The sequence below is a fragment of the Dermacentor variabilis genome, chromosome 6 (genome assembly GCF_050947875.1).
Source record: "Dermacentor variabilis isolate Ectoservices chromosome 6, ASM5094787v1, whole genome shotgun sequence".
NCBI classification, from domain to species: Eukaryota; Metazoa; Arthropoda; class Arachnida; order Ixodida; family Ixodidae; genus Dermacentor; species Dermacentor variabilis.
The window spans coordinates 68,222,664-68,247,177 of record NC_134573.1 but is presented as its reverse complement, the minus strand read 5'-3'; the positions used below and the strand labels follow the sequence as shown (position 1 = coordinate 68,247,177).

The window sequence follows — 24,514 nt, the reverse complement described above, 5'->3', positions numbered from 1 at the left end:
TCTATGAATACAAAGCAATAATTAAAAACAGCCATTTCTAAATAAAATGGTGGTTCCTTTCGGAGACATGCCATCAGTGGTGAAGGGTGATAACGGGCAATTCATTGCGAATTAACAAAAATCAATTAACTCAAACATTTGGGTAAAGGGGGCTCATCATAATTGCGAAATTGAAGTGAACTCTCCATGCAAGCCACATGACCTTTGGATCTGGAAAAATGTGATTGCCCACAAAACTGTGGCATGCAAAATTTTGGTTATCGCAGCTGAAAAAGACAAACTGAGAGGGTGCAGCGAGTGCATAGCCGCGCCCCTCAAGGTGACACTCTGCTCAAGTCACCCAGCAGTGGGCAGCCAACACGCTGCGACAGCAAGAAGCCCAGAGCCAGAGTGCACCAGCTGACCACTACTGCGTGACCTAAGCAGAACGTCACCTTCAGGGGCAAGGCTTTGGTCTCGCTGCAGCCTCGCAGTTTCGGTTTTACGTGCTCCGATAGCCAAAACTCATCTAGCCACAGTTCTGCAGGTAATCACATTTTCCAGATCCAAAAGTTCACGTGCCTTGTTTACATGGAGAGCTTGCTTCAATTTCCCAGTTAAGATGAGCTCGCTGAGACTAAAAGTTTAGATGTTAATTGAATGATGTTTGGTAATTAGCTACTAATTACTCTGTACCACCCGTCACTATGTGTTTGCCACCACTGACGGCATTTCTCTGAAGGAACTGTCCTTTTATTTCAAAACTGTAATGTTTCGATATTACTTAAAGTCTTCATAGAAACACCCTGTATATGCAGATGCATTTTGGGGTCGCTAAGTGTCACGTCTGTGCACCTTGATATCTGACGTGGTGCACCGGGTGCCGAGCTTCAACCTGCAGCAAGTGAACATAGAAAATTTAGTGCTCTGCTCACACATAGTCCCACCTGAAAGCACACCAAAGAAAAAATAAACAAGGAAAAAAAAGAAATTTGAGGCTTGTGAGAAGATCGTTACTACTACACTAGTAAAATACCTGAAACAAAACGATATACGAATCAGCATCAGCAAAGTTTAATGTCAAATTAGAAAGGATACATAAACCCTGTATGTTTATTGTGCTGCAATTTCTGGAAAAGGGCTGGCAAGACAAAACTGTCCAAATACCCAAGGTTTAAAACAAAGCTTGATTTTTAAAATACTGTCAATGCGAGTGAAATACCAACAGACAAGTCATGCAAGTTGCTCTAATTTGTTAATTTGAAGTGAGCAACAGAAACACATATTCAAATTCAACATGGTACAGATGATAAGCCATACTCACCAATGAGAGCAAAAAGCCTGAGCAGAACGCATTCCTTGAGAGATACTGCAGCTGATGGCCTTGCCGCTGACACACCTGCTGCTTTCGTCCAGAGCAGCAGCAGCGATGAGATCATATTTTTAGAGTACAGAGTGCAGTAAACTTGGACAGTAGAGGCCAAGTGTATTAAAAAGCTGAAGCCAAACTCAATCCTCAAAGAGAGCACACACAATCCAGCCAGCTCGGAGTAATGAGAGACGTATCTGCCTGCAGAGAACGCTGAATACTGTTTCTCGCAATATTTGACTGCTGATTATTCCCTGGTGATTTCCATTTTTGGAGCACTTGTTGCCATTGAATGTCTCAAGAGGACAAGCAGCAGAGAGCAGAGTCGTAAATGTGCTGTCAGGGCAGGCATTCATTGTTAAGAGCAGACATTATGATGAACAGTTGAAATTGAGGCGTATCCACAAACCAACTACACATGGTTTTGGCTGAATGCTGAATGCAAGCAGCAACGTGTTTCAGCGACTTCCGACTGCGCACTGCCTCACTGTTGGCGCTGACTGACACTGACATGCATGTGGAGATAGCATAAACAGAAGCCAACAGATTCTGGGTGCGTGCCACAACAGAAACAAAAACAAACATAGGAAAAGAAATAACTACAGAAAACATGTCAACAACATACAGTGAAACGAATTCTGCAAGAAACAGTGAGATAGAGCAAGATTTATGGGAAGGAAAGTCGGCATCCACCTTGATGTAGCATAAAGCTAAACAGGAAGACAATATGTATTTAGCCTCATTCTAGATGGCAATTTTCTTTCTCGCGGAAATAATGTACTATGCAGTACTAGCACGCAGGCCAGTCAACACTACTCAGGTGTTCCTATGTGTACTCTTAATAACTGCCCCCTCCCCCCAACTAGTACATATTATTCTAAAGAAACAGATAAGGATTTCACAATAATTCTAAATTATTTCCATGGGAATGGCAGCAAAATCCAGAGCTGCTAAACCTCATTAGAAAAATGTCAGTACACGGGAATAGGGCCAAGGGGCAAATGGCATAGAGAAGCAGTGTACATTGAATGAACTAGTAGTCATTAGATGCTGTGCTGACAGTACTAGTCTGCTATGATTAAGGCACATGGCAATACTTGCCCAGAACATACACCATGAGAAATGCAAGACATGACCTGCAGCTACTCAATGGAACACATTTGCCGCCAGATAAATTTAAAGCTCATGTAATGCGCAGGTTAGATAACTGTTGGACCATTAGGGTTACAGAATGGGTAACAAGACAACGGAAGCGTAGTAGAGGACGGCAGAAGACTAGGTGGTGCGATGAAATGAGGAAATTCGCGGGTGATAGTAGAAATCGGCTGGCGCAGGACAGGGGTAATTGGAGATTGCAGGGAGAGGCCTTCGTCCTGCAGTGGACATAAAATAGGCTAATGATTATGATGATGAAATTTAAAGGCCAACTGCAACAAAATTTTGGACCACATAAAAGCTTAGTTTAATATAGCGTGGATATAGAAGGGCCTCAGTGCAAAATTAGATGTTTAAAAAAAGAGCAGAAATGTCACGAAAATGTTTCAAAAAGACATTCTTGATACTGAAACTGGAAAAAAACCAATCCTACCATGACCACACGCCAGAAGCTACACATGACCTCAAGCGCACAGCTTCTTGGCTTGACCTCCAAGATAAGGCAGTGCCCACAGCACGCTGTATTATCTTGGAGGCTGCAGGTGCATACATCTGCTTAGGTGTTGTTTAAAGGCTGCTAACAAAAAACTATGCAATTAGCAGTCCCACAACTTTGTCAAGATTGCTTTAGCAGCATATTGCTCATTTACAACAAATTTAGCCAGTGAAATTTCATTGCAGCAGGCCATATAAAAAAAAGGGGGAAGAAATGCCCACAATAGAACCAGGTCATCTCCAGTGCACACTGTATGCTTCAGGCGAGTCACTTTGTGCCCGAGGCACCAAAGTGCATTGTGCAGCGCCTAGGCATGGCATGTCACTGGCATTTTCCTCATTCAAGCAGATGCAAGTGTATACCAGTTAAAATATGTCCTGGCAAATCAGTTCTCAACATATTTGATAAGCCTGTTCAGTTCTATTCAACACACTTTGCTCAAGATGAAGCTACAGCTTCACAACACGAGTACAGTGACCTGCCTCTGAGGCTGGAAACATTGGTTGTGAACCTGGCCTTCGTAATTGATTGACCAGGGGCCACATTCTGAAACGTTTGCATTCCACTATAGTTTCGCCACCGTGAAACTCAAGTTCAATAAATCAAGCGACTGCTTACCCGCGACGTCACCGCACACTACCAACAGGCGCTGTCGAACGCTTCACATCGCATGACAGAGCGCACTGTGCGAGTGCAGGGTCGCTTGGGTGTGTTGTTTTCGAGTGTAGCGGCTGCAGTACGGGTTCTGCACACTGACTAGGGTTGGTTACGGCCGCTTTAGGTAAAATAAATTGAATAAGGAAGTGTGAAATGCTTTATTTTAAATGAATCAACAAATATCGCCACGAAACAACACGTATAAGACGCCACCAGGGAGGCTACTATAAGCTACCACCTATCTTATCTCTACTACACTCCACCACCAACCGAACGCTAAAAGACGCCAAAAGATGTGTTCATTTATTCAATATATGTCAAGAGCACCCATCGACACTATGACATTAAAATGATGTAGGCTGGAACTACTAGATGGCGCTGTTTATTTTCCGGTTTTGCTAAAATTGCCAATCAGCGCGCGCCATTGGCGGAGGTGTGGCCAAGCCAACAGTTTCGCAGAAGGCAAACGTTTCAGAATATGGGCCCAGCATGATAAGTGAGTTCAATCAGTTGGAGTATTTGAATGCATGAACACACTCTACTGTGTTCAGTGGAATCTGGAATTGTTAAGCATGTGTGACGGTTATGTTATATTAACGTTCTTTTGACAGGAGAGATATATTTTTGAAATCACAATAGACATGTCAATATTGTCATCAGATGTGATTTATTAGGTGCAACGTTTTCTGATGACAGCAACTCGAGCAAACTTTTACATAGTCTCATGCAACTTGCACTAATAATTAGCCCATTCATGTCTTGTATGGGCTAGCATGAAGCTGTCAACACCAAGAATCAAGCTTAAAAGGTTTGAGAACTAGTACACAGGAATACTGCTAGCTGCAGCAAACTTGCTGGTGTAACAGTGAAAATCAATGAAACTCATTCAGTCAATGTTTCATTCATCAATGACAAATGCACCGCTAAACAAAATCGAGGCCTGGTATGCGCACACTTGAGCTTTCTCCCCATGGTTTGGGCTCAGAGGTGGGCCACTGTGACGAGTGCCTCCAAAACTGCGACTGCTGTTCTGGCCTGTCTCCGAAAAGGCCTGACTTGTCTTCAAAGAAGCTTGGCTTGTCTCCCAAGAGGCTTGGCCTTTCTCCCAGAAGGCTTGTTTTGTCTCCCAAGAGGCTTGGCCTGCTTCCCAAGGGGTTAGGCCTGTTATTCAAGAGGCTCGACCTGTCATCAGGAAACCTCGGTCTGTCTTCTAAGAAGCTTGGCCTGTCTCTAAGAAGGCTGGGCGTGTCTTCCAAGGTGCTATGCCTGTTTTCCAAAAGGCTAGGCCTGTCTCCCAAGAGCCCTGCACTGGTTGATGGAGTGCACAACACTGGACGACTCCAGTCGTGCTCTTGGGAGACATTGCTCCAGACTGGTGGGCTTTGCTGTGCACCTGGCCAGTTGGTGCTCACATTCCCGAAAGACTCTTGGGAGAAAACAGCGCCTACATCCATTTGTCTGAAAGGTGGCTCTTGGGAGAAAGGCTCAATTATCCTCTCTTCACCTTCTAAGGAGTTTCGGAAAGAGGGAGTGCCTTCCTGAGGCTGAGCAGATAGGCTGTCAGGCCATGGCGTACCACTGTCGACCGTTTCGACAGGCGTGCCCAGAAGTGGGATTTCACCGTCCCAGCGCGAGAATGAAGTGTAACTGAGAGTACTGGACCCGCCAGAAGGGCGGTCCTTCTCCCAGTCTTCCACCTCCTGCTCAACAGGGACAGAGTACTTCTGGTGTGCAGGGCCACGACTCCTGGCCTGAAAAAGGTGTTCTCTTTCCCAGTCCTCTTGTGCCTTCTTGACAATGCTGAGGCGTTCTTGCGGCTCTGCATAATCATGGTTCCTGGTGTGACCAGAGTCCCATGGCTCTTCCATCACCTCAACCACCTTAACACTATCGTGCCACTGGACAGACTTAGCTGTCTTACGTGAAGTGCTCGCCTCTGCTTCAGTGGCCTGGCGCTTGTGGCGCTCCCGCTCTTCAATTAGCAACCGGCACTCGTCGATCATGCGCCGCAGTGCAGCCTTCTCCTGTTCAAGGTGCTGCTCCTCTTGCAGCTCTGCTATCAGGCGGCGCTGTTCATCAATCTCTTTCCGTCGCTTGGCCAACTCTACTTGCAACGCCTGTCGCTTCAGAGCCAAGGCTGCCAGCTCAGGGATCTCCTCCTCCTCACTCTTGCGCCGTGTCCAACGTCGCCAGTCTCGCCTGTCGGGACTGCTGTCACGTGGGCGGGCACGTTTGCGCCTGGTGCTTTCTTCTGGCCGCCGGACAGGCGCTGGTGGCTCTGGCTGCAAGTCAGAAAAGTGTGCTCAGACTCTGGCTGTGATCACCATCAGGACTTCAGCCGCAACCCCTGAACTGACGTCTTGCTGGTGCGCCATCACAACATTGAAGTTAGCACACAAAATAGAAGCTTTGCTGTTAACTGTGACTGTTGTTCCTGCTCATCGCTCATACATTTTTGCTGAACAAACACTAACGCAATTCAAGAAGGCCAGTACAGGGCGACAAAGTTCTAAAAGGCTGGATTATAAAGGGTGAGACTTTATTCTTAAATATACATTGCAGCTTTGCCAACAGAACTGCTATAAAATTTTTACTTATTAAGTATTTGCCCTGAATTGGATGGCTGTTTATTTTACCATAGGAGACTCAATAAGAATGAAAGTGCTGTGGTTACTAGTTTATACGTGACCTGCATAATTGTTCTGACCACTAGTGCTACAAGTAGTGTGTTTTCTAGGAACGAACCGTGCTAGAATGCATGGCTGTTATGAGCAACAGAAAAGTTGAATTTAGTTGGTGTCCAAATGTACTAAATTATAATTGTGCTAAAGTCAAAATAAGTGAAATCTTTTTTTGCTAAAATTAATTCTGATGAGTGGGGCGACAAGCTGTCAGTTCCGCTTTAACCATGTGGACGTGTGCAACAAGCAATAAAATGGAAAATGATGGGCAGAACAATACAAGACAGGGTTAGAGAGCAAACACAGATTTTTAGACAGCAAACCTGGTCAGACGACATTTTAGCAGAAATTAAGGGAAATAAGGGAAGTGGGGCTGGTCGCATAACGTGTAAAGCAGACAGCTGGCGGTAAAAGAATAGTTCCCAAGCAAAGGGGAATGCTGTTAAGGTCAACAGAGGGTTAAGGCTCAATCAGACCCGTGTCTTGAGGATGTTGCATGACCACTTGCGACTGGCAACTGAAAAGCGACTGAAGGTGACCGGACCGATGCTCACACCGGCAAGCCAGGGTGAGCGCAACCTGCTAGTCGCAATCCAGGAGCGTATCATTCTTAGCCAGAACTCCACTGATCTATGCAGTTTGTGTGCACATTACTGGTTACGCGTTCAGGCAACAGCCATGAATTTGATTCTAGCGAAGAGGAAGATGGTGTCACTGTGCTTCATGTTCCACGTTTCTTTCATGCTTACTCGCTAACAATGTATAATTTCTTTGTACTCCTTTCTTTTTTTTGCCAATTCCCTGTATCCTCCCCTCATGCAGTACTCCTTCGGGAGCCAGTGAGGTAACTGAATAAATAAATAAATATATAAATAAATGTGCTCTGCCATGCACAATGTCAGCTGTGGTAGCCTCCGAAGAAAAAGCGACACTAGTAGGTATGCCCGTGCTACTGTTTGCAATAAGTGGCCATCCATGCAAGCCTCCTCCTGCCCGAAATCCACATGCATGATGAGGAGTAATATTGAGAGTAAGTTGTCATTTCTAGCTCGCATTGTGCGGGAATTGGCCCAGGATTTTTTTGCTTTCTTTTGCTGCTGTTTAGCTTCCTACGGATGCTACAACGTACATTTGACATGTTACTGAAACTGCTGCGATCCAGCATCAGAAGACAACACACCAATTACATTCCTGTAGTCTGTCACGGTGGCGTGGACTTTGTATTTGGTGTGATGCAGGTGGACGCCGGATGAAAACAGATGCTAACAAACTTTCGGCACGACGCTAATTGGTTAAACAGTTTTGCAACCATGGTCGCGCGATTGAACAATCGAGCAGCGAGCGACTGGCCCAGAATAGTCGCTTTTTGAGAAAAGTGACGATTTGCAGCTGGTCGCGACCACTGTCAGTCACCTGTGTGAATGGGCCTTTACGTGGCGTGGCAAGATTAGTAAATTTGCAAGCACAGGACAAGAGTAAGTGAAGTTTACAGGGAGAGGCCTTCAACCTGGAGTGTCTTCAACATAATGGCGATGACAATAAGGGTGAGCAGCAATATCTGATGCCAAAAATTGAAACCGCTGAAAGCAGACGCTCACAACACAGAATGTCGTGTGAACATGTACAAAAGGTTTGAGGCGCCGTCTATATTCATATGTGCTGAGTGACACAATGCTTAGGTTTTGGGTTACTACCACTGTGCTACAACGAAGCAAGCCCTATGTTGTGTTTTCAAGGTTCAGGCATGTTTTTGCCTCACTCGTGGAGCAATTCTGCACCCAATAACTAGAACAATTAGCAGAGCAGTTGAAAGAAGGGCTCACCTTCAGCTCAGAAAGAAACTTGTGCTTCTTGCTCTTGATGTGCTGCAAAGGAGATGACAAATTGGTGGCACACTCTGGTGGCACAATCAGCAAGACACTTGAACAGCAAACGAGAAAAAGCTGCGCAGCTGCGAGCACGAAATGGAACAGCTAACTGTCCGTGCAGCATTGTTATGAAGGAGTTCATCTGGCATTGTTTGCCCACTACCACTGGGGAGACCCCTCCCAAAGGAAAAGCATTATCTATGATCTCTGCCTGTGAATACTCCCCAGTAGCTATGGCATTTTGCTGCTAAGTACAAGGTACCATGTTTGATTCTTAGCCATCATCTTGGTAGAAGCAACACACAAAAATGCTCCAGTACTTTTGAACGAGAAGAAAAGGGGTTAACCGAGGGGCCTAATTTTGTTAATCATAGCATAACAGGTCAACAAACAAAGACACCAAGGACAACACAGGGGAAATCACTTGTGCTTACTAATTGAAATAAAGAAATTATAAATTAATAGAGATGAAAGTGGATGAAAAAGCAACTTGCCACAGGTGGAGAACGATCCCACGTCTTTACATTACGCGTGCCATGCTCTACCAATATCTCAATTGGTAGAGCATCACACACTAGTTGGTTGTATATGTTTAAGTGAAATGCACTACTGAGTTACAAGAATGTATGCAAATTGCATACACAACGCATGCCAATGATGCACAGCATGACCTGCGTGCCTCTTTTGCTAAAGTTCTTGTAATCCAGTAGCACGTTTCACCTCAGCTTGTCTATCTGCTGGCTGCAAACACCAGTGATCAATGATCAGTCCTGTCTTTCTGGAAGGCCCACCTCTTTCATGGCTTCATCCGACTCGACATCCGTTTGGCAGACACTGCAGTGTAAGGGCCTTGCTGGGGGGACTGCCTTTTCTGCAGTGACTGTCTTTGTTGCTGTGGTCTTCTTAACAGTAGCCTCTTTGGTATGCGATTCTGGCTTGGCATTCTGGACAAGTAGATGCTCCATAAGCTCATTGTGATCAGTGCGAAAAGAGCAAGATTAAGTGAAAAATGATGAAAAAAAATATAAGGAAACAGCAGTGACTGTCCGTTAACATTTATTAGAATGAACATGACAAAAATAGCTTCTCCATGAAACCAACTCGAAAAGGAGCTTGAACCAACTCATCAACCTCTCTTCAACAAATGTGCGCATCTGTTGTCAAAAGTAGAGGCAAGGTGCAGAGACATTTTTGATGTGCTCATAAACAAAAGAGAAAAAAAGAAGGATGAGAAGCCCATCCTTAAGTTAAAGGTTTCTCGGAAGTGAGTTTGGGAGTGCACATTTTAATGGATCCATTAAATTTGTGCTTCAGAAAGCACACGGAACTTTAAACAAAATGAATGCAAGAAAAGAGCACAAGAATGTGCGGGGGCTCCCTACCTTCCTCAGTTCTTGCAGGAACTTGTGCTTCTTGCTTTTCTCATGCTGAAAAAGACGACGATGAGGAGAAAAAATGGTGGCGCCAATCCAAGAGCCCAACAACATCACATCACCCCCCCCCCCCCCCAAAGGAGGCCCCACCACTACAATCTCTGTCATGCAATGTGCCGCCACCCACGCAAACGGCAGCAAAAGGCATGTTACGAGAAAGGAGCAATGAAGCAATCACCAAATGGTTTGTGGTGAAACATACCGTATTTACTCGAATCTAATGCATACTTTTTTTTCTGATAAAACAGGTCCAAAAATTGCATGCGTGTTAGAATCGAGTCCGACCCTAAATCTGTGTTACTGTATCGCCATCGGCATTTCAAAATGGTCTCCTTACACGCACTTCAAGGCTAGCTGCCGTAGCTTCCTCCATGTGCTGTTGTATGTGTGCTTAGGTTAGTGCACCGTCCATCTTGCCGGTCTTCTCGTTTACTCTATCAGCATGCAAGTGATGACTGCAAAAACATGCAGAGTTCATCATGATGACGCAATTAAAAGGAAAGTGATCACGTGTGTGAAGACGGACGGAAATCGCGCCACATCACGGGCGTTCGGAGTTCCCAAAACTTGCGTGCGGGACTGGCACAAACAGGAAAAGCTTCATACTACGAGGGCTGCTACGTACGGCATGGCCACGCAGCCCCTATCTTGAAAGTGATCTGCAGTGGAGAGAGAGTCTAAGCATCTAGGCGCACCGTGCTGTGTTCTCGTCGCTTAGTGCGCGTTGACGTGAGAAGCCGCCCAAAGGTCAATTCACTCGCTCCTGCTACCGTACTTCCCCACTCCAGCGTGTTTTGATAAAGAGTTTCCACGGTCACTGTGCGAGACATGTTAATGTTCGTGTGTGTGCGCATGGCACCATGCTTGTTCATTTTGTTAGTAAGCGAATTTTTAAAAGTTTATACGGTCGATAAAACTACTACCCTTACTTTCGTATAGCTGTCTACTAATTTACTATCGTAATTGATGCTTCACCTCTTGGGCAAAACTGCAACTCTTTTTATTTATCGCAACTTTAGCGCATTGGGAGTAAATCTTTGTTTTTCCAAATGAGAGAAAGTTGTATTCTTGTATGAAAGAATGAGGTGCACGGTACCATAAAGGACTTTTCTTTAGGTCATGCCAAACAGGTGCACATTACAATGGCGGGCATTGTTAAAATTTTTGGTCACAGAAAATGGGTGCCCGCTGCATTCGAGGGTGTGTTAGAAACGAGTAAATATGGTACATAAGCAGTGACAGCTGGGGCAAAGTGACACTCTGGGGCAATGCGTGCACAATTGTGCCATTCAATTGTGCATACCCCTTCCCTCAGGAAAAGACACCACTGAGTGAGCTGGGCCATGTGGCTCACCTGCTCTTTCACGCCCAATGATGGCAGCAGCAGCTGGCAAATATCACAAAACAGCTTCGCTGCACAAACGGAGAAGAGCGTTCAATCATCAGCTGAACCACAAGAACAAGGAAGAAAGAAGACCAAGTGATTTATAGAAACTTACGTTTTTGGGACTCTTTATCTTTGGAGTCCTTGACCTCCTGTAAATAAATAAGTAGTTTTGTAATGCTACCCCATTACATAAATTAAATGTAAATCCAGGGAACTATGGTAGAAGCAGTGATGTCTCCTTTCTTATAGTTCCCTGTTCATGCAGGAATGTTAGGTAGACATTACAAAATTTAAATTCTGGGGTTTTACGTGCCAAAACCACGATTCGATTATGAGACATGCTGTAGTGACAGACTCTGGGTTAATTTTGACCACCTGGGATTCTTTAATGTGAACCCAATGCACGGTAAGGTAGGCACTCTAAGAGTAAAATCATTGCATACACGTCACCCTGTGCCACATCTTTTGCAAGATCCATGGTTTAGGCCATGCTCAGAGTAGGCAGCCAACATCCTTTTTAGTGGGGCACATCTCTGGTATAGGGGTCATGGAAGGAAGGCAGCTATGCAAAGCCAAGCAGTAGCACACCTTTAGCTCACTGTAGGAAAGCACAATATGAAGAAGCTATGCACATCTTTTAACAGAGGAAATCTAGCCACCCTGTTATCAGCTTCGGAAAAAAAATGCCATGACACTAGTCTATGAGGAAGTCTGCCTCTGTGTCAGCTGTCCCTCGTACTGTCTTGCTGTTGGACTCATGTCAAGCATATGTAGAAGTAGCATCACTTTTACTGACTGGAACTCTCTGCAGGGCAACTTGCACTGTTTTTCAATAGATACGGTCAAACCTTGGTGATACCAGATAACAGTTGATTTGAATTTTGGGGCAATACAAATTTTGACGAAGTCCCTGCCAAAACGCATAAGTACAGCGCATAGGTACAAGTCCCCTTGAATGCTATTTCAGAACGACTTGAACATTCTACTGGGCCACGATGGAAGGCACGAATTCCTCAGCCACCGTGAGACCTCTCTAACTGAGTAAGAGTTCAACTGGGCTGTGGAGTACAGTTGCAAAGCGGGCACATGAAATCTTGGTCCTTTATAACCCTGACAGAGACTTGCATATTTGAAAAGCATTTACTGTAGCATGCAGTGGGCACAGGTAAAATAGATGAAGGAACAAGTACAAAGTTTTACGCATTTCGGAAGTGTCCACAGAACTAGGACTACGTGGTCCAGGACTACAAGGTCCAGAAAGCTAAACATTTTTTTCAACTTAAAATGATTGCCATAAACAAGAATGCCTTGCCTTCACTTTGGTTCTGTAATTGTGGTTTGCTATGGATTTTATGAATGTCGGATGACACCGATATACTTTTGAGTTTACGAGAAGTTCAAGTCCTCAACATTTTACTGTACTTGCTTGCTGGGGGGCATTTTTGCCAAAACTAAGCCTCCTGCATGAAGTATTGCGTTCTCTAGTGAAAAGGAACTTGTTCAATGAAAATGAGCCGAGCGCTATAGTCCTGACGGTAAACTTTGGCCATCATCATGACCCTGAAATGGCAAGCAGCTCTCTAGTCGGTGAGAAGACCCACAACTTACGGCAGGCTTGTCGTCGACCTTGCCATCCTTGGTCGGGGGCGACTTTTCGCCGCTGAGAAACTTGCGCAGCGCTGCTTTATGTCCCTCACTATTCAGGTGCTGCAAGGACAATGAGCGAAAGTCTCACTTGATGCGAGCCTTCCCACATTCTGGTGATGACCAATCTGACAAAGTGTACAGATTACTGGGCAGACAGCTCCCCTAAAGCCAATGCAACCTGAAGGCAACAGTAAACAAAACATTACAGCTCAACAACCACAGTTGGTGGTTGTCGAGCTAAATGTTGCTGCTTCACCAGGACAACCCAGTATGAAACCATTCAAGATGTACTGATTGTAACCATGACAGATCTAGAAAAGGCCGCAAGGATTGCAGCATGAGAGTGACCTCATACTGGAGTCCAAGTGTTTATAGTGCTGCGGCTCATTTGCTTCTTTTTAGAAGCCAACATGATTTTGACAGTGTAAGCTTGGCTGTTGGTCGGTCTAAGGTCTTCTTGCAAGATTTGCATGCAATGTCAGTAGTGTAGTGAAATATTTTAAATGACAAATTGGCCTGACATTTGCTAGGTTCACTGTACACTTTGTGCTGCATTGACAGGCCGGGGTAAAGCCAACATTAAATAGCTCGAGTCAAGCCCAATACATATTCAACAAGGTCAGGCTGAAGATCTTGACATACAGTAAATTGGGGTGAATTTCACGCTGAGCTTGTATTACTCCTTGCAACTGCACATTATGCAGAGAGAAAATCACAAGAGAAGCACTTTATCTTCCTGAGTACAAGACACATATCTCTCCAAAATTTCTGTCGGCATGTCTTATATATACATAAAACCTGTTGCACTGTCGTAACCAATATACACATTCCCCCCCACCCCCAAGTACAATAGACTGTGCGCAACAGTATTTTTAAAGAAATCGAATCTTGTTTTAACAATGGAGCAACCACGGCGACAGGTGCCAGCTCTGAGAGTTCACCATGTAGGCAGGGCGGCTACCGTAGCACTGCAGCCAGAGTGAAGGCTGCTACTGTGGCCTTTGTGATATATGTACCTCCGTGATTGGAGGTCATGTGCACTAATTTGCTGTTATAGTGCAGTTTTTCTTAAATAAGACATTAAACCCACAGGAGTAATGCAATAAATAAGAAAAAAGCACCACAATTTTTCATTGTTACACTGTGGCGCGGCACATCTGCCCGTTAAAAAAGCAGTACCAGTTCCATATCATCATCAGTCGCCCATGCTAGAAATCTCAGCAGTCTAGCATTAGTTGCAGTGTTTGTCTATACGTATCGCTATACCATATCATGTAGCAATTAAAAATAAAACTCTCTAGTGTATACTCAATAATCAGCCATAATAAAGAATGGGGCTGGCAGATGGAGTCGTCATCAAGAATGACGAGGCCACCTTTGACGAAGATAGGTCCTCCTGTCGAAACGTTGGCCAGCCTTTCCGAGGCACCTTATCCTTGTTTACAACCTTTATACCACAATAATCAGCCAGTTACGCCCAGAACTATATACCACTGCACAAGAATATTACCTGTGTACGCCTCGTACCTTCGGCAATGCTGCAACCAACTTGTGAGATGGAGATGAGAGCAGTGAAGCGAAGTACTGCATAGCAACAATAATGAGTGCAGACAAGGAGCGCTTTGGTAATCACAGTGCTGGGGAGGCTCCAACGCAGTATAGCCTGGTTTGGCATTTTGCGCACTTGGCTTGTCCTTCGCATTGGATTAGCCTGTGGCGCATCGTCACCTACGGAGTGACACTTCAACATGCATCAGCAGTGCTTACACACCCCTATTGCTTTGCTGATGATTTCACCAACTAAGAAAACTGTTGCGCTAAGCGGCACCGAAAGGCAATGGCTTCGACGGGTGCATCTTGCTTTGGTCCTGTGTGAGACACGCCAGCATGAAGCAGAAGGCCTTCACGCATTCGCGGTGCAAGCTGTGAACTCTGTCACTCGCATTTCTGAAACTAAGCGTGTCGCAGCTCAGTCGGCTGCCCAAGACACTACGGAGTCAGACCAAAATGCTTGTACTGTCGCCAAAGTGACTCGACAGCTGGGCACCGTTTGCCAACAGGACGCCGTACGCCAAGCAAACCTGCAACATGGTCTCTGACCTGCAAATTGTGCGCCTCTCGCTGCAGCGGACCATGAGTTCACGATGCAAACATGCAACAGCTTCTGTAAAAGCCCGTTTCACTTTTGTGCTCTGCCAATTCCTATGAAAGAGGGATCAACCCTAATTTACTTCCCTTCCTTTTTGCTGAACAGCACATTTTCAGTGGCGACATGCATGCTCTGCTTTGGATGTACCATGGCTGGAGATGTTGCAAGCAGTGTGCCTAGAGCAGAGGCATTTGTGTGTATGACCTTGTCTCTCTTGCTCCAAGTGTGGTTCCCTTGAGTGCAAGGGCGTGCGCGCAGCCTTCTGTTTAAAATTTTGACCGTTTTCGTGCGCAACCATTTCATACTTAGCAGACATGATTGTCACTGCGTGATCTGTGCAGCACACCTGTTTGTTTGCAATGCCCAGAGCAGGTGAGGGACCCTTTAAAAGCAAGATTACGAACAACGAATTCATGTGTACTGCTTTGAAAACGTACAGGTGTATTTCGAGGACTCTCTGCATTCAGGCGAAACGTAATGCATGGAGAAAGCCAAGACCTTCGCCACAAACAATGCCGCAACCAAACCGTGAACTCACTTCGTTCAGCTCAAAGGCAGACTTTCCGAACACCTGGCAGATGTCGCACATGTATGGCACTGGTTTTAAAGCAGGTGTCTTCTTGTCTGCAAGCAGCAAGCACATACGATCAGTTTAGGCACCGAGTTGCTACTCTTGCTGCATGGTGTCCAACCAGACAACAACAATTTGTTGAAAAGGCACAATGCACACACTTACACAGCAGGAAGAACCGCACCGTCTGTTGCACCAGTCAAAGCAAAAACAATCACCAAGAGGGATAGTTACAGTATAAGCTCGTTGATACGATCCCATTACGTCGGATTTTCTGGTGCCAACATTCGCAATCGCAAACACAGAAAATGGCCCAATACAGTTACGCTTTTTTTACCGGTTCGTATGCTCGTGGGAAACACAATCTTTCTGCACTAATGTTCAGTACATCAGCAAACTGTGATTGTATGATACGCTTTCTGGCTGCTACATCCCACATAAGGAAGAGAAAATATGCGAGGCGCACATGATCGAGAACAGTAGGCACCCGCATCAGTGGCTTGCCCACAATACTCCCCCACCTGTCTCGCCTGAAAATGCCAGCATGCATTGTTTCCTATGCTGGTACCAGCAAATCTACTCCTGGGTCGTCGCTACCACCACCAAACCTACTGCAATAAACACTTTCATCTATCTGTTTCACAGCGCAAAAGGGCGTAGTGCCGTTGTAAGCATACTGCACGCTTTTAGCAGGTGATAACCCAAATGCACCGCTATTCCCTGCTGCAGGCGGCATAAAGTGAGTGTCATATTTTGCTCTGGTGCCATCGCAGGCATTGTATTCCAGTGTCGTGCCCACGAGTTCAATTTCATGTCAGTTTCCTGTCACCCTCTTAAACTTTACAAAACAGTAAAATGGTAACATGTGTCTCAGGTCGCTCAGGATCCACTAGCGTGCGCGTGGCATGTTTTAGCATCGAGTGAGCACGTGAAAACTTCCCACAATAATACCCCGCTCACAGCAGCTGCTGATCCAGGCTGCATTTGAGGACTGCAAATGTAAGCTTGCTGAAGCTGCAAAAACAATGAGTGTTTCGGGCTGCACGAGCCCCACTGGCTCAGTGCATGTCAGCATCTCGTGCAGCAATGATTCGCACGACACTTTGCATTACGCAGATGTCAATTGCAGTTGAGTTTGTCAAATTTTTAGTGAATTCGGATCATACACCACCCGAGTTAGTATGTTTTTTCTCACAGCTCTTTCCAATATGTATGACCATGAATAGGCTAGCTACAGGCATCAAATTATGGACATGCACAGTCGAAATAATAACCCTTTCGGACATAAATTATTTCTGCCTCTGGAAAATTCAGTTTTACTGCCTTTCCTATCTCTATAACATCATTAGCACACCTGCCAGCCTGCAAACATTAATATGCATAAAAATCCCATCTACACGACACTGGAAGGCATAGCACGCATTTTTTAAAAGTTTCTTTCCTGAGCACACACCTCTTGTGGGATACAATGGAACCCCATTACAACGAAACTGTAAAATATAAGCTCAAAACTGCGTACCCCATCAAGTATGCCATCAAGCAACACTGCTCTTTTAGTTACCCTCATGCATGGACACACGTAAGCAGGGGCTCACTATTTCCATTGCACTTTGCTCTCTCACTGTGGCGCTACACAGTTTGATTTCAGTTAGGCATGGCCTCTGAGACAACAATGGCTCTATCTCGGAGGCCACACCTAGCTGCACTCCAACTTGCGCCATCCTGCGCAACGCACTGCAGTGAGGAAGAGAAGTGCAATGACGATGGTGAGATGCTGCTTGCACACGGCACTGCAAAATACTAGTGCACTCAATTCTGCTTCTGATAGGGAGCTCTGCATAGGCTGGTGCAGTTAGGCGTCACCTCACAGGTTGCACTAGTGGTAGTGCAATCTCAAAGGCCACGAACCGGCCAAGCAAAGCCGGCGTGGCGAGATTCATCGGCCTCTTCGTCGTTCACACTGCAAAGCCACCGATGAGCAGCAGATCAGCCTGAATCAGCTGCACATTCGGTATGCCGTGTTGTGTGCCGCAGTATGCAAGCTGTTCTTTTTAAACAATGTTGCCATTAAAATGTTGCCATTTTGCCAGTTTCATGACAATCGCATTGGAACAGGAGGCAGCTATCGTAAAGGCTGTCGTGTCAGGTGCTAAGAAGTTGTGTGTTACACATACCGAAGATTCTTTTGCTGTTTTATTTTATTAATTTAACCGCATAAGTGGCCATGTAGCGGTTCCACAGGCTGCAAAGCTACCTTCTTCTATGCATGGTTAAAATTGTGCACGCCATTGGGCATATATCACGGCAAAATGCACTAATGGATATAACAAAGTATTAGCTATACTAAGGAAGAGATTTTGGCTTTCCCTTCAACTTTGTTATGATGTTTTACTATATGTATGCATCCTAATAATGATAATGTACATTTAAACATGGCACACAAGCAACAACAAACTTGGGAGAGCTGAGGCTTGCAACCAACACCTTGTTTTTAGGTCACAGTGACTCTTCCAGCAACTTTGGTGTTGCTCGTTTTGCCTAACACAAGAACTTGTCTGAATAGGCTTGATCGAAGTTAGTGCCTCCCTGATGTCCTTTCACCATTGGATGACGTCGATGGTACGTTCAGAGGCTGGTGGGCTAAATAATTTTACGAAGACAATTTTTGTAAAACTTGATGCAACTCATAACATTGCTTTCATAAGAAGTGGGATTCAACTGCATTGCAATTGTTCACATATGCCCGGTAAGCACTTTCCTTGAACTTTTTAGCCGTGCTAACATACATAGTAAAACCACAGTCATTTATTACTTTTTTACTGGTCACAAAGCTTCAGCATCACATTATGGGAGAGTTTCATATGCTGCCGACAGTGACAGCGCAGTGGCACTACTGGTTCTGAAAGGGCACTCAGCAAGCGGCGCAGAAGCTGGCCAGTGTTTTGGTGTGGTTTCTGTTGGGGCTTCATGCACTCTTCTTGCTTTTTACCATGTAAAGGTAAGCTTGAATGGTTGTCAGGAGCTAGAAGAACAATGCCGAAGACCTGTTGTGTGCCAGTGTCTTTCTGGCTACAGAGGGAGAGCTGAGGCGGTTTCCAGCCTTCGTGAAATCAACTGCTGAGAGAATACACCACACTGACAATGCGACGGCCATATCCTCTGCGCTTGTATGTATTTACACTTGTATGTATTCACACTTAAAACGAGTCGAAACCTGCTTCCGAAGTTGAAATGCACAATTGTCAGCCCTTGCTGGCCATTCAAACCAAGCTTGAGTGTGTGTCAGCCTCGTTCAGCGGATACTAGGCCTAGCTCAGCTGTTGAGTTCATACATTCACTGCTGGTGGACCTCAACTAAAGGATAAGCAATTAGAATGGTGTCATGTATAAAGACTAATGTGTGCGCGTGTGGTGCAGCGGACAGCCAGTGACTCTAAAAGAATTGTGAAATTCGGTGCGAGTTTGGTAGACGCAGCACCTCGGCCAAAAGCCAATCACGAAATCACATGTTCTCTCCAAGAGGGAGAGGAAGAGAAGGAAGGAAAGCAAGGCTTTTGGAAGACGGTCGCATTGCGCTGAGTGGAAGTGAGGCTTTCATGCAGCGGGCTGCAGCTTCAAGACCTCAGCAGGGCTAAAACAACCGTCTAGGAGCTTGTATGAGACGACCCGGCCTCTGTCCTACCTCCCAGCTGTGGTCTTTACTGGCCCTGGAAACATGGGGCTGAAGGCAAGATCTTCACCCGCACATCCTGCAACACCTTGGTCGAGTTGTAGATAATCCTCAAGAGGTAAACAATGACTTATCCTCACAAGACCGATGCCCTGCAGCTGCGCCGACACATGTCAAATGATTGTGGCTGCTCATGGAACTTATTAATGTGAGAGCATTATATGGCTCATGATGCAGAAAATCTAGCGGCGTGGTCAGATTTGGTACAAAAAGTCACGTGGTCACAGATATGTGCTCGTGCCACTGCCCCTGCATTCATCGTCTTCTTCCCTAGCTGGCTCCAATGCTGCTCATCATGTCAGCATTCCCATACCGCGCCTTTCTCTGCGAAGGCGCTGACAGCACTGATCCACTGCCAGTCAGTGCGGTGATTTTGGTGAGTTCTGCTGTGCACTACGCTGGACAAACCTTCGACAGAGATACTAGTAGAAAAACTAACGAGGTCACAGAGACGGAGTGCGCCGGTGGCCGGTCTGTATATTGCCCCGAGCGTCGCGACGCTGCCACTTGGTACAGTGATTTCGGTGAGTAATGTTGTGTGCTTCGATGGAAGAACCTTCAACTTCAACTTCTCAGCCAGTAGCTGCACCCGGGTCCTTTGGATGTCCACGCAAGTATGCGAATGAGGCCGAGACACGTGGTGCAAGAAATTATACAAGGCAACATGAAAACAATACCAATACGTTTCGTAAAACAAGTTGTCATTGCTTTGTGCATGTGATGGTTTGTTTTCATTATGTGCTCATGTTTCGTCAACAATTGGCTTCACTGTTTCTTTCCCCCCCACGGCGGTGTCTCAGTGGTGGCTGAAATAATTCGAACCATGCAAGTAAAATAAACTCTGGAGCAAATATCCCCCGACAAACAAAATAGTAACAGAAGAGAACTTCTTTTGTAGTTAAGTTGTGGCCATAGCGATATGAAATTTAATGTGCGTACACAAGAAGCTGGAAGCGACGACATGGTGCAGTGCCAACATTGGTACGCCACCATTCTTGAGAACGATTGAAGGCTGCCTATTGCACTTGTCGGCATTTTCATAAATGAAATGCGACTAAGTATGGTCGTAGCTTTTTATGTACCATTCATGACCTCTACAGGAGGTCCTGGTATTTTTATTTACACATGTATTTATTTATCATTTACTCGGGGACTGCATTTCACCTGCTAACAACTTGAAGTTGTCGCTCAGTGCAAGAGGCGCCTGCATGACTGGAACTTACTCGAATGTTATTAATCCTACTGGCTGTGTATGTTTTCATCGAAGCTTGTGTAATCAAACTGCACTCATGACATGAATTGTGTCGCTGTTTCTGGAAGGCATGTGTGCATTAGCGATTACCCTGGAACTTTAGACGAGCCATGTATAAAAGCCAACGCACTTAACCAGCAGATCAGATTTACGATCAGATTGAGATGGCAGGAACTCGCCGACAAATCTTGATGCCATGCTGCCGCACGTCACTGACGAAGAGAATCTCCATGTCGCCGCCCATCGCCAGCGCGCTGAAGAAGCTCGACAGCTCGCTCGCCCGCGTCTCAAGAACCAACAAAGGACCAATAGCCGGCGCTACAATGTTCGACGACGCTATGGCGAGTACCAGCCTGGTGACTATGTTTGGGCTTGGACCCAAATACACTGATGAGAACTTAGCGATAAACTTTTGTAATGCTATTTCAGACCCTACAAAATCATCCAATGCACTGGCGCACTGGGCTATGAGGTTGCACCAGACAGCATCTTGCAATCACAGTTCCGCTGCTCACGGTGTGAAAGAGTCCATGTTGTGCACCCTACCAGTGCTAATTAACTCAGGGCCATCTTTTTTTTGTTGTCCTTGTTCACTGCATGTGCTTTAGTTTCTTGCGCTTATGTTTGTAGCATCAGGATGGCGCTTTTTAAGAAAGGGGCATAGACACGTGTACTTATTTATCCATTACTCGGGGACTACAGTTCACTGGCTAACAACTTGAAGTTGTCAGTCAGTGAGTGCTCCCCAAGTGAGTGCTTCATCGAGCACACTGCATGCATGGTGAAGAGTAGGAAAAGCGAGAACGAGCTATTGATTACAGACACTCATCTCCAAGTAACCATTTTCAAAGGGACCCAGAAGGCATTGGCCACTCATATTATGCAGCTCATCTCGGCTAGTGTGATATGACATTGCTCATACGCACCGATCTGGATGTCTTGCAATATTCATAACTATTTCATGTCAACGCTGCATGATGTATGTGGTACTTGAAGCAAACAACTGACTGTGGCCATACATGCCAGTGTAAATAAAGAAATGCACAGGTAAATTGGTGTGCAAAGATGGAAAGCACTCCAACAAGTGTTCCTTGCCGCGAGTATGCAGACTGTTTTTTTTTTTGATTGAATTAAAAAAAAAAAAGCGAGCCGCATGCACAGTGATCAGCGGCAGAAATTCTGTGGCAACTGTGTCGGCTTGGTGGGTCGTAGCGTCATCGCAATGTGACAATGAAGTCGTGACTAGTATGCCAATGACTCCTCTCTCGCCGACACAGCCGTGGGCAGATCAAAATAGGCATTGTGTCGACCTTGTGCTACCAGGCCTAAACCCATATAACTATTTTAAACCAGTAAAGCAAGCAGATGACACTGATGATCGTAGCCTCATCTGCGGTGACGTCCCTAGTGGCAGCTTGTGTCCCTACAGCGAACTGGGCCCGAAGTTTTGTCACCAGCAGAAAAGTATTAAAGCACTTCGGTATAAATATTAACACAGTGCACTCATACTGTGCTCGTCTATCGCCTTTATTTTTTGATGTGAAAGTGTCAAATGGCATATTGAGCGAAAAAGCCAGCGGCTTCTGCAGCTGCAAAATGGCACCTAAATTCCAATTGGCTGCGACGCCACGTCACGAATGTGCAAGGCGTGCACATAATGCTGCCTCATGCTTGCTGTTTCAGACCTCACCGAAGCAGAGCGGGCGAAAGGGAACACCTGCTGCCGTGGTATTACGTGAGGGGAGAGGGCATCGCCGCGACGTCACGTCCCCCTCACTCTCACCTCGGACGCCTGTGTTATCCGCGCGTTACTTCTTCGCACAAGCTCTCGCCTGCATTCTAACTGCACCTCGGTAAGGCCAAATCAAAAAGCGCCATGAGTCTGAACGCAGTCACTTGCCTGCAAAGAGTTCATAACTTAAAGGACTGCTCAGCAGTGTTTAATTGGGCGTTAATGTCTTTGCATTCATAGTACATAAGAAGTGCTTAGGTGTTCTCGCATATTAAAAAAATTACACCTCATTTCATACAAAAATTTCATCAAAACCAATTTATATTTGCGAAAGGATGCAGTAAACCAATTAGACTGCGCTAGAACAAATGAGAAGGAACTGACTTACGTACATGGCCATCATTGAAAAGCAAGAGCCAGACAGACAAATGTCTTGTATCATGCAGTGCACTACAGTAGAGAAGACCTACCTTTCATTGGCCGGTGGGAACGGCTAAACTCCATCTCGTTACGCCTGTCTGGGCGTTCATTCAATTGATCGAGCAGGCCAAGCTGGTACTTGTCCCGCACCTGCAACCACCAAGACACTCAGGCAAAGCAACTATTTACAATGAAAGGTGAATTTCGATCAGGCCCGGATAACAGCACAAAACTTCATGCCAGCTGAGCTGAAGCCATGATCTCGTCAAGATCATGCGCCAGGTCAAGCCAACAACAATGCTCTCTGTCATCCTGTGACCAAGTGTCACGTCATGGGCATATTCAAAGGTATGGTCACAACGTGACAGTAGCAAGTGCCCTCATGCAGCTGCAAGCTATGCTCAGGGCAAGAAGAGATAATCAAACCATGGTCCTCGTGGAGCTTATGCAGCTTGTACGTACAAAAACAAAGTGTTTTCTTTTTGTACATGAATACACGAGGCCTGGCTGGCGTCAAGGGTAAGGACAGAGCTGACATGTGCCTGCCGGGAGCACTGCGTGCACCCGGCAAGGCACAGTACCCCGGCATGACAGCCAGTGACCTGCAAGGAAACAGAAGTTGTGTAAGCCACACACTGGCGAACGTAGGCTGTAGCATTTACTCTTGAAAATGCAGAACAACTGTAGCAAAGCACAATTTGCTGCTGCGTGCAACTCACCTGTGCTACGGTACGCGCTGCTGGTAAACCTTCCAACCTGCCCAGGGAGGGCTGAGTGCATGAGGTATTCACCTTCGTGCTGTGGGTGCCATTGTCAGCTCCTTTGTTGTTCAGCGCATTGTCCTGCTCCTTGTTATTCTTGCCCTCCTCTTTGTCCTCTTCCTTGTCCTTCTCCTTGTCTTTCTCCTTGTCCTTCTCCTTGTCATCGTCCTTTTTCTTGTCCTCCTTGCCCTTATCCTTCGCAGTCCTGACGTCTGAACATAGCACAAAAAGCAGACTTGTAAGCGCTCATAGTTGGCACGGTCAATAATGATGCAGTTAGCGATAACAATGCTGTTCACACTACAAAGCCACCTAAAGAAGTTATTGCGTTGCTGGGTGTTCAATTCTTAGGACACCCAAGAGACACAACAGATCGATGGACAAAGATACAACAGGAGTACCAACAGAAAATATTTTTTGGCATTCTTTATTTCTTTAGTGGACAGCTATCAGAACAGTAATTCCACTATGAGTCGCTATTCATTGAGAGTGCAACAAATAATTACATTAACTTTTGAAAGGGTCCTGAATAACCTTTCTTTGAAGCCTTAAAAATGCCTTGGGATTAGTATTGTGCCTCCAAGGAACGCATTACCTAAAGAGTGTTTCCGAAAGACCTAGTACGAGCATAATATTATGAGCACAATATTCATCTTATTCTTTCTCAATGCCCTGTTGTGAAGGAGATGGGCGCTATCTGTTCTGGTGCCCCATCTATAGCGTTATGTCACTGGCTTCAATGTTGTGTTTCCTCTTTCAGTGTAAATTGAAGGGTGCTGTTGTCAACACATACTTTTTAGTCGCTGTTACTTTAGGTTTGTTCAATTCAGGAAACGTGCACTGGCACTGCCTGCACTTTTCATTTGTGGAGCCGGTTGTGGCATGCTGGGCTGCACCCCCTCACTGCTAAGTTCAAGGGTGCATTTCACCATGGTGTCAACTTGTCTTGTACCCCGTGCAATTGAGGATGCGAGTGCAGGATCCATTGCAGTACTTCGGACAATTGAGGCCCTAGGTGCAGCACACCGTAAAAATAGGTGAAAAAGGTGCAAGGAAACTTGGTTGAATTGAACAAATCTTATAATAATGCTGGTCATCACTTTGCTGCGCTACAGTGTACTGGAGAGCTGCACGTGGCTGTTTTACTCTCATACCAAGTGGCATGAGTAGTACAGTTCCTTTCGTGCTTACCTCTGTGGCAATCACGCACCTTCCAAGGCTTAGCCA

The 24,514-nt window shown here is 45.6% G+C and overlaps 1 protein-coding gene across 2 annotated transcripts in view; it reads right to left on the bottom strand.

Moving 5' to 3' along the window:
- Positions 1-4,538: 4,538 nt before the first annotated feature.
- LOC142584838 (uncharacterized) overlaps positions 4,539-24,514 on the bottom strand; it is a 63,079-nt gene continuing 43,103 nt past the window's right edge. For both annotated transcript variants that reach the window (XM_075695133.1, XM_075695134.1), the window contains 10 exons: positions 23,318-23,499; positions 22,577-22,676; positions 15,360-15,445; positions 12,634-12,732; positions 11,138-11,174; positions 10,993-11,051; positions 9,588-9,632; positions 8,997-9,149; positions 8,161-8,202; positions 4,539-5,938 (listed from right to left, as the gene is read on the bottom strand). In XM_075695133.1, coding sequence (XP_075551248.1) covers positions 4,580-5,938; positions 8,161-8,202; positions 8,997-9,149; positions 9,588-9,632; positions 10,993-11,051; positions 11,138-11,174; positions 12,634-12,732; positions 15,360-15,445; positions 22,577-22,676; positions 23,318-23,499 — 2,162 coding nt within the window. In that variant the 3' untranslated portion in view covers positions 4,539-4,579. The remainder of the gene's footprint in view (positions 5,939-8,160; positions 8,203-8,996; positions 9,150-9,587; positions 9,633-10,992; positions 11,052-11,137; positions 11,175-12,633; positions 12,733-15,359; positions 15,446-22,576; positions 22,677-23,317; positions 23,500-24,514) is intronic.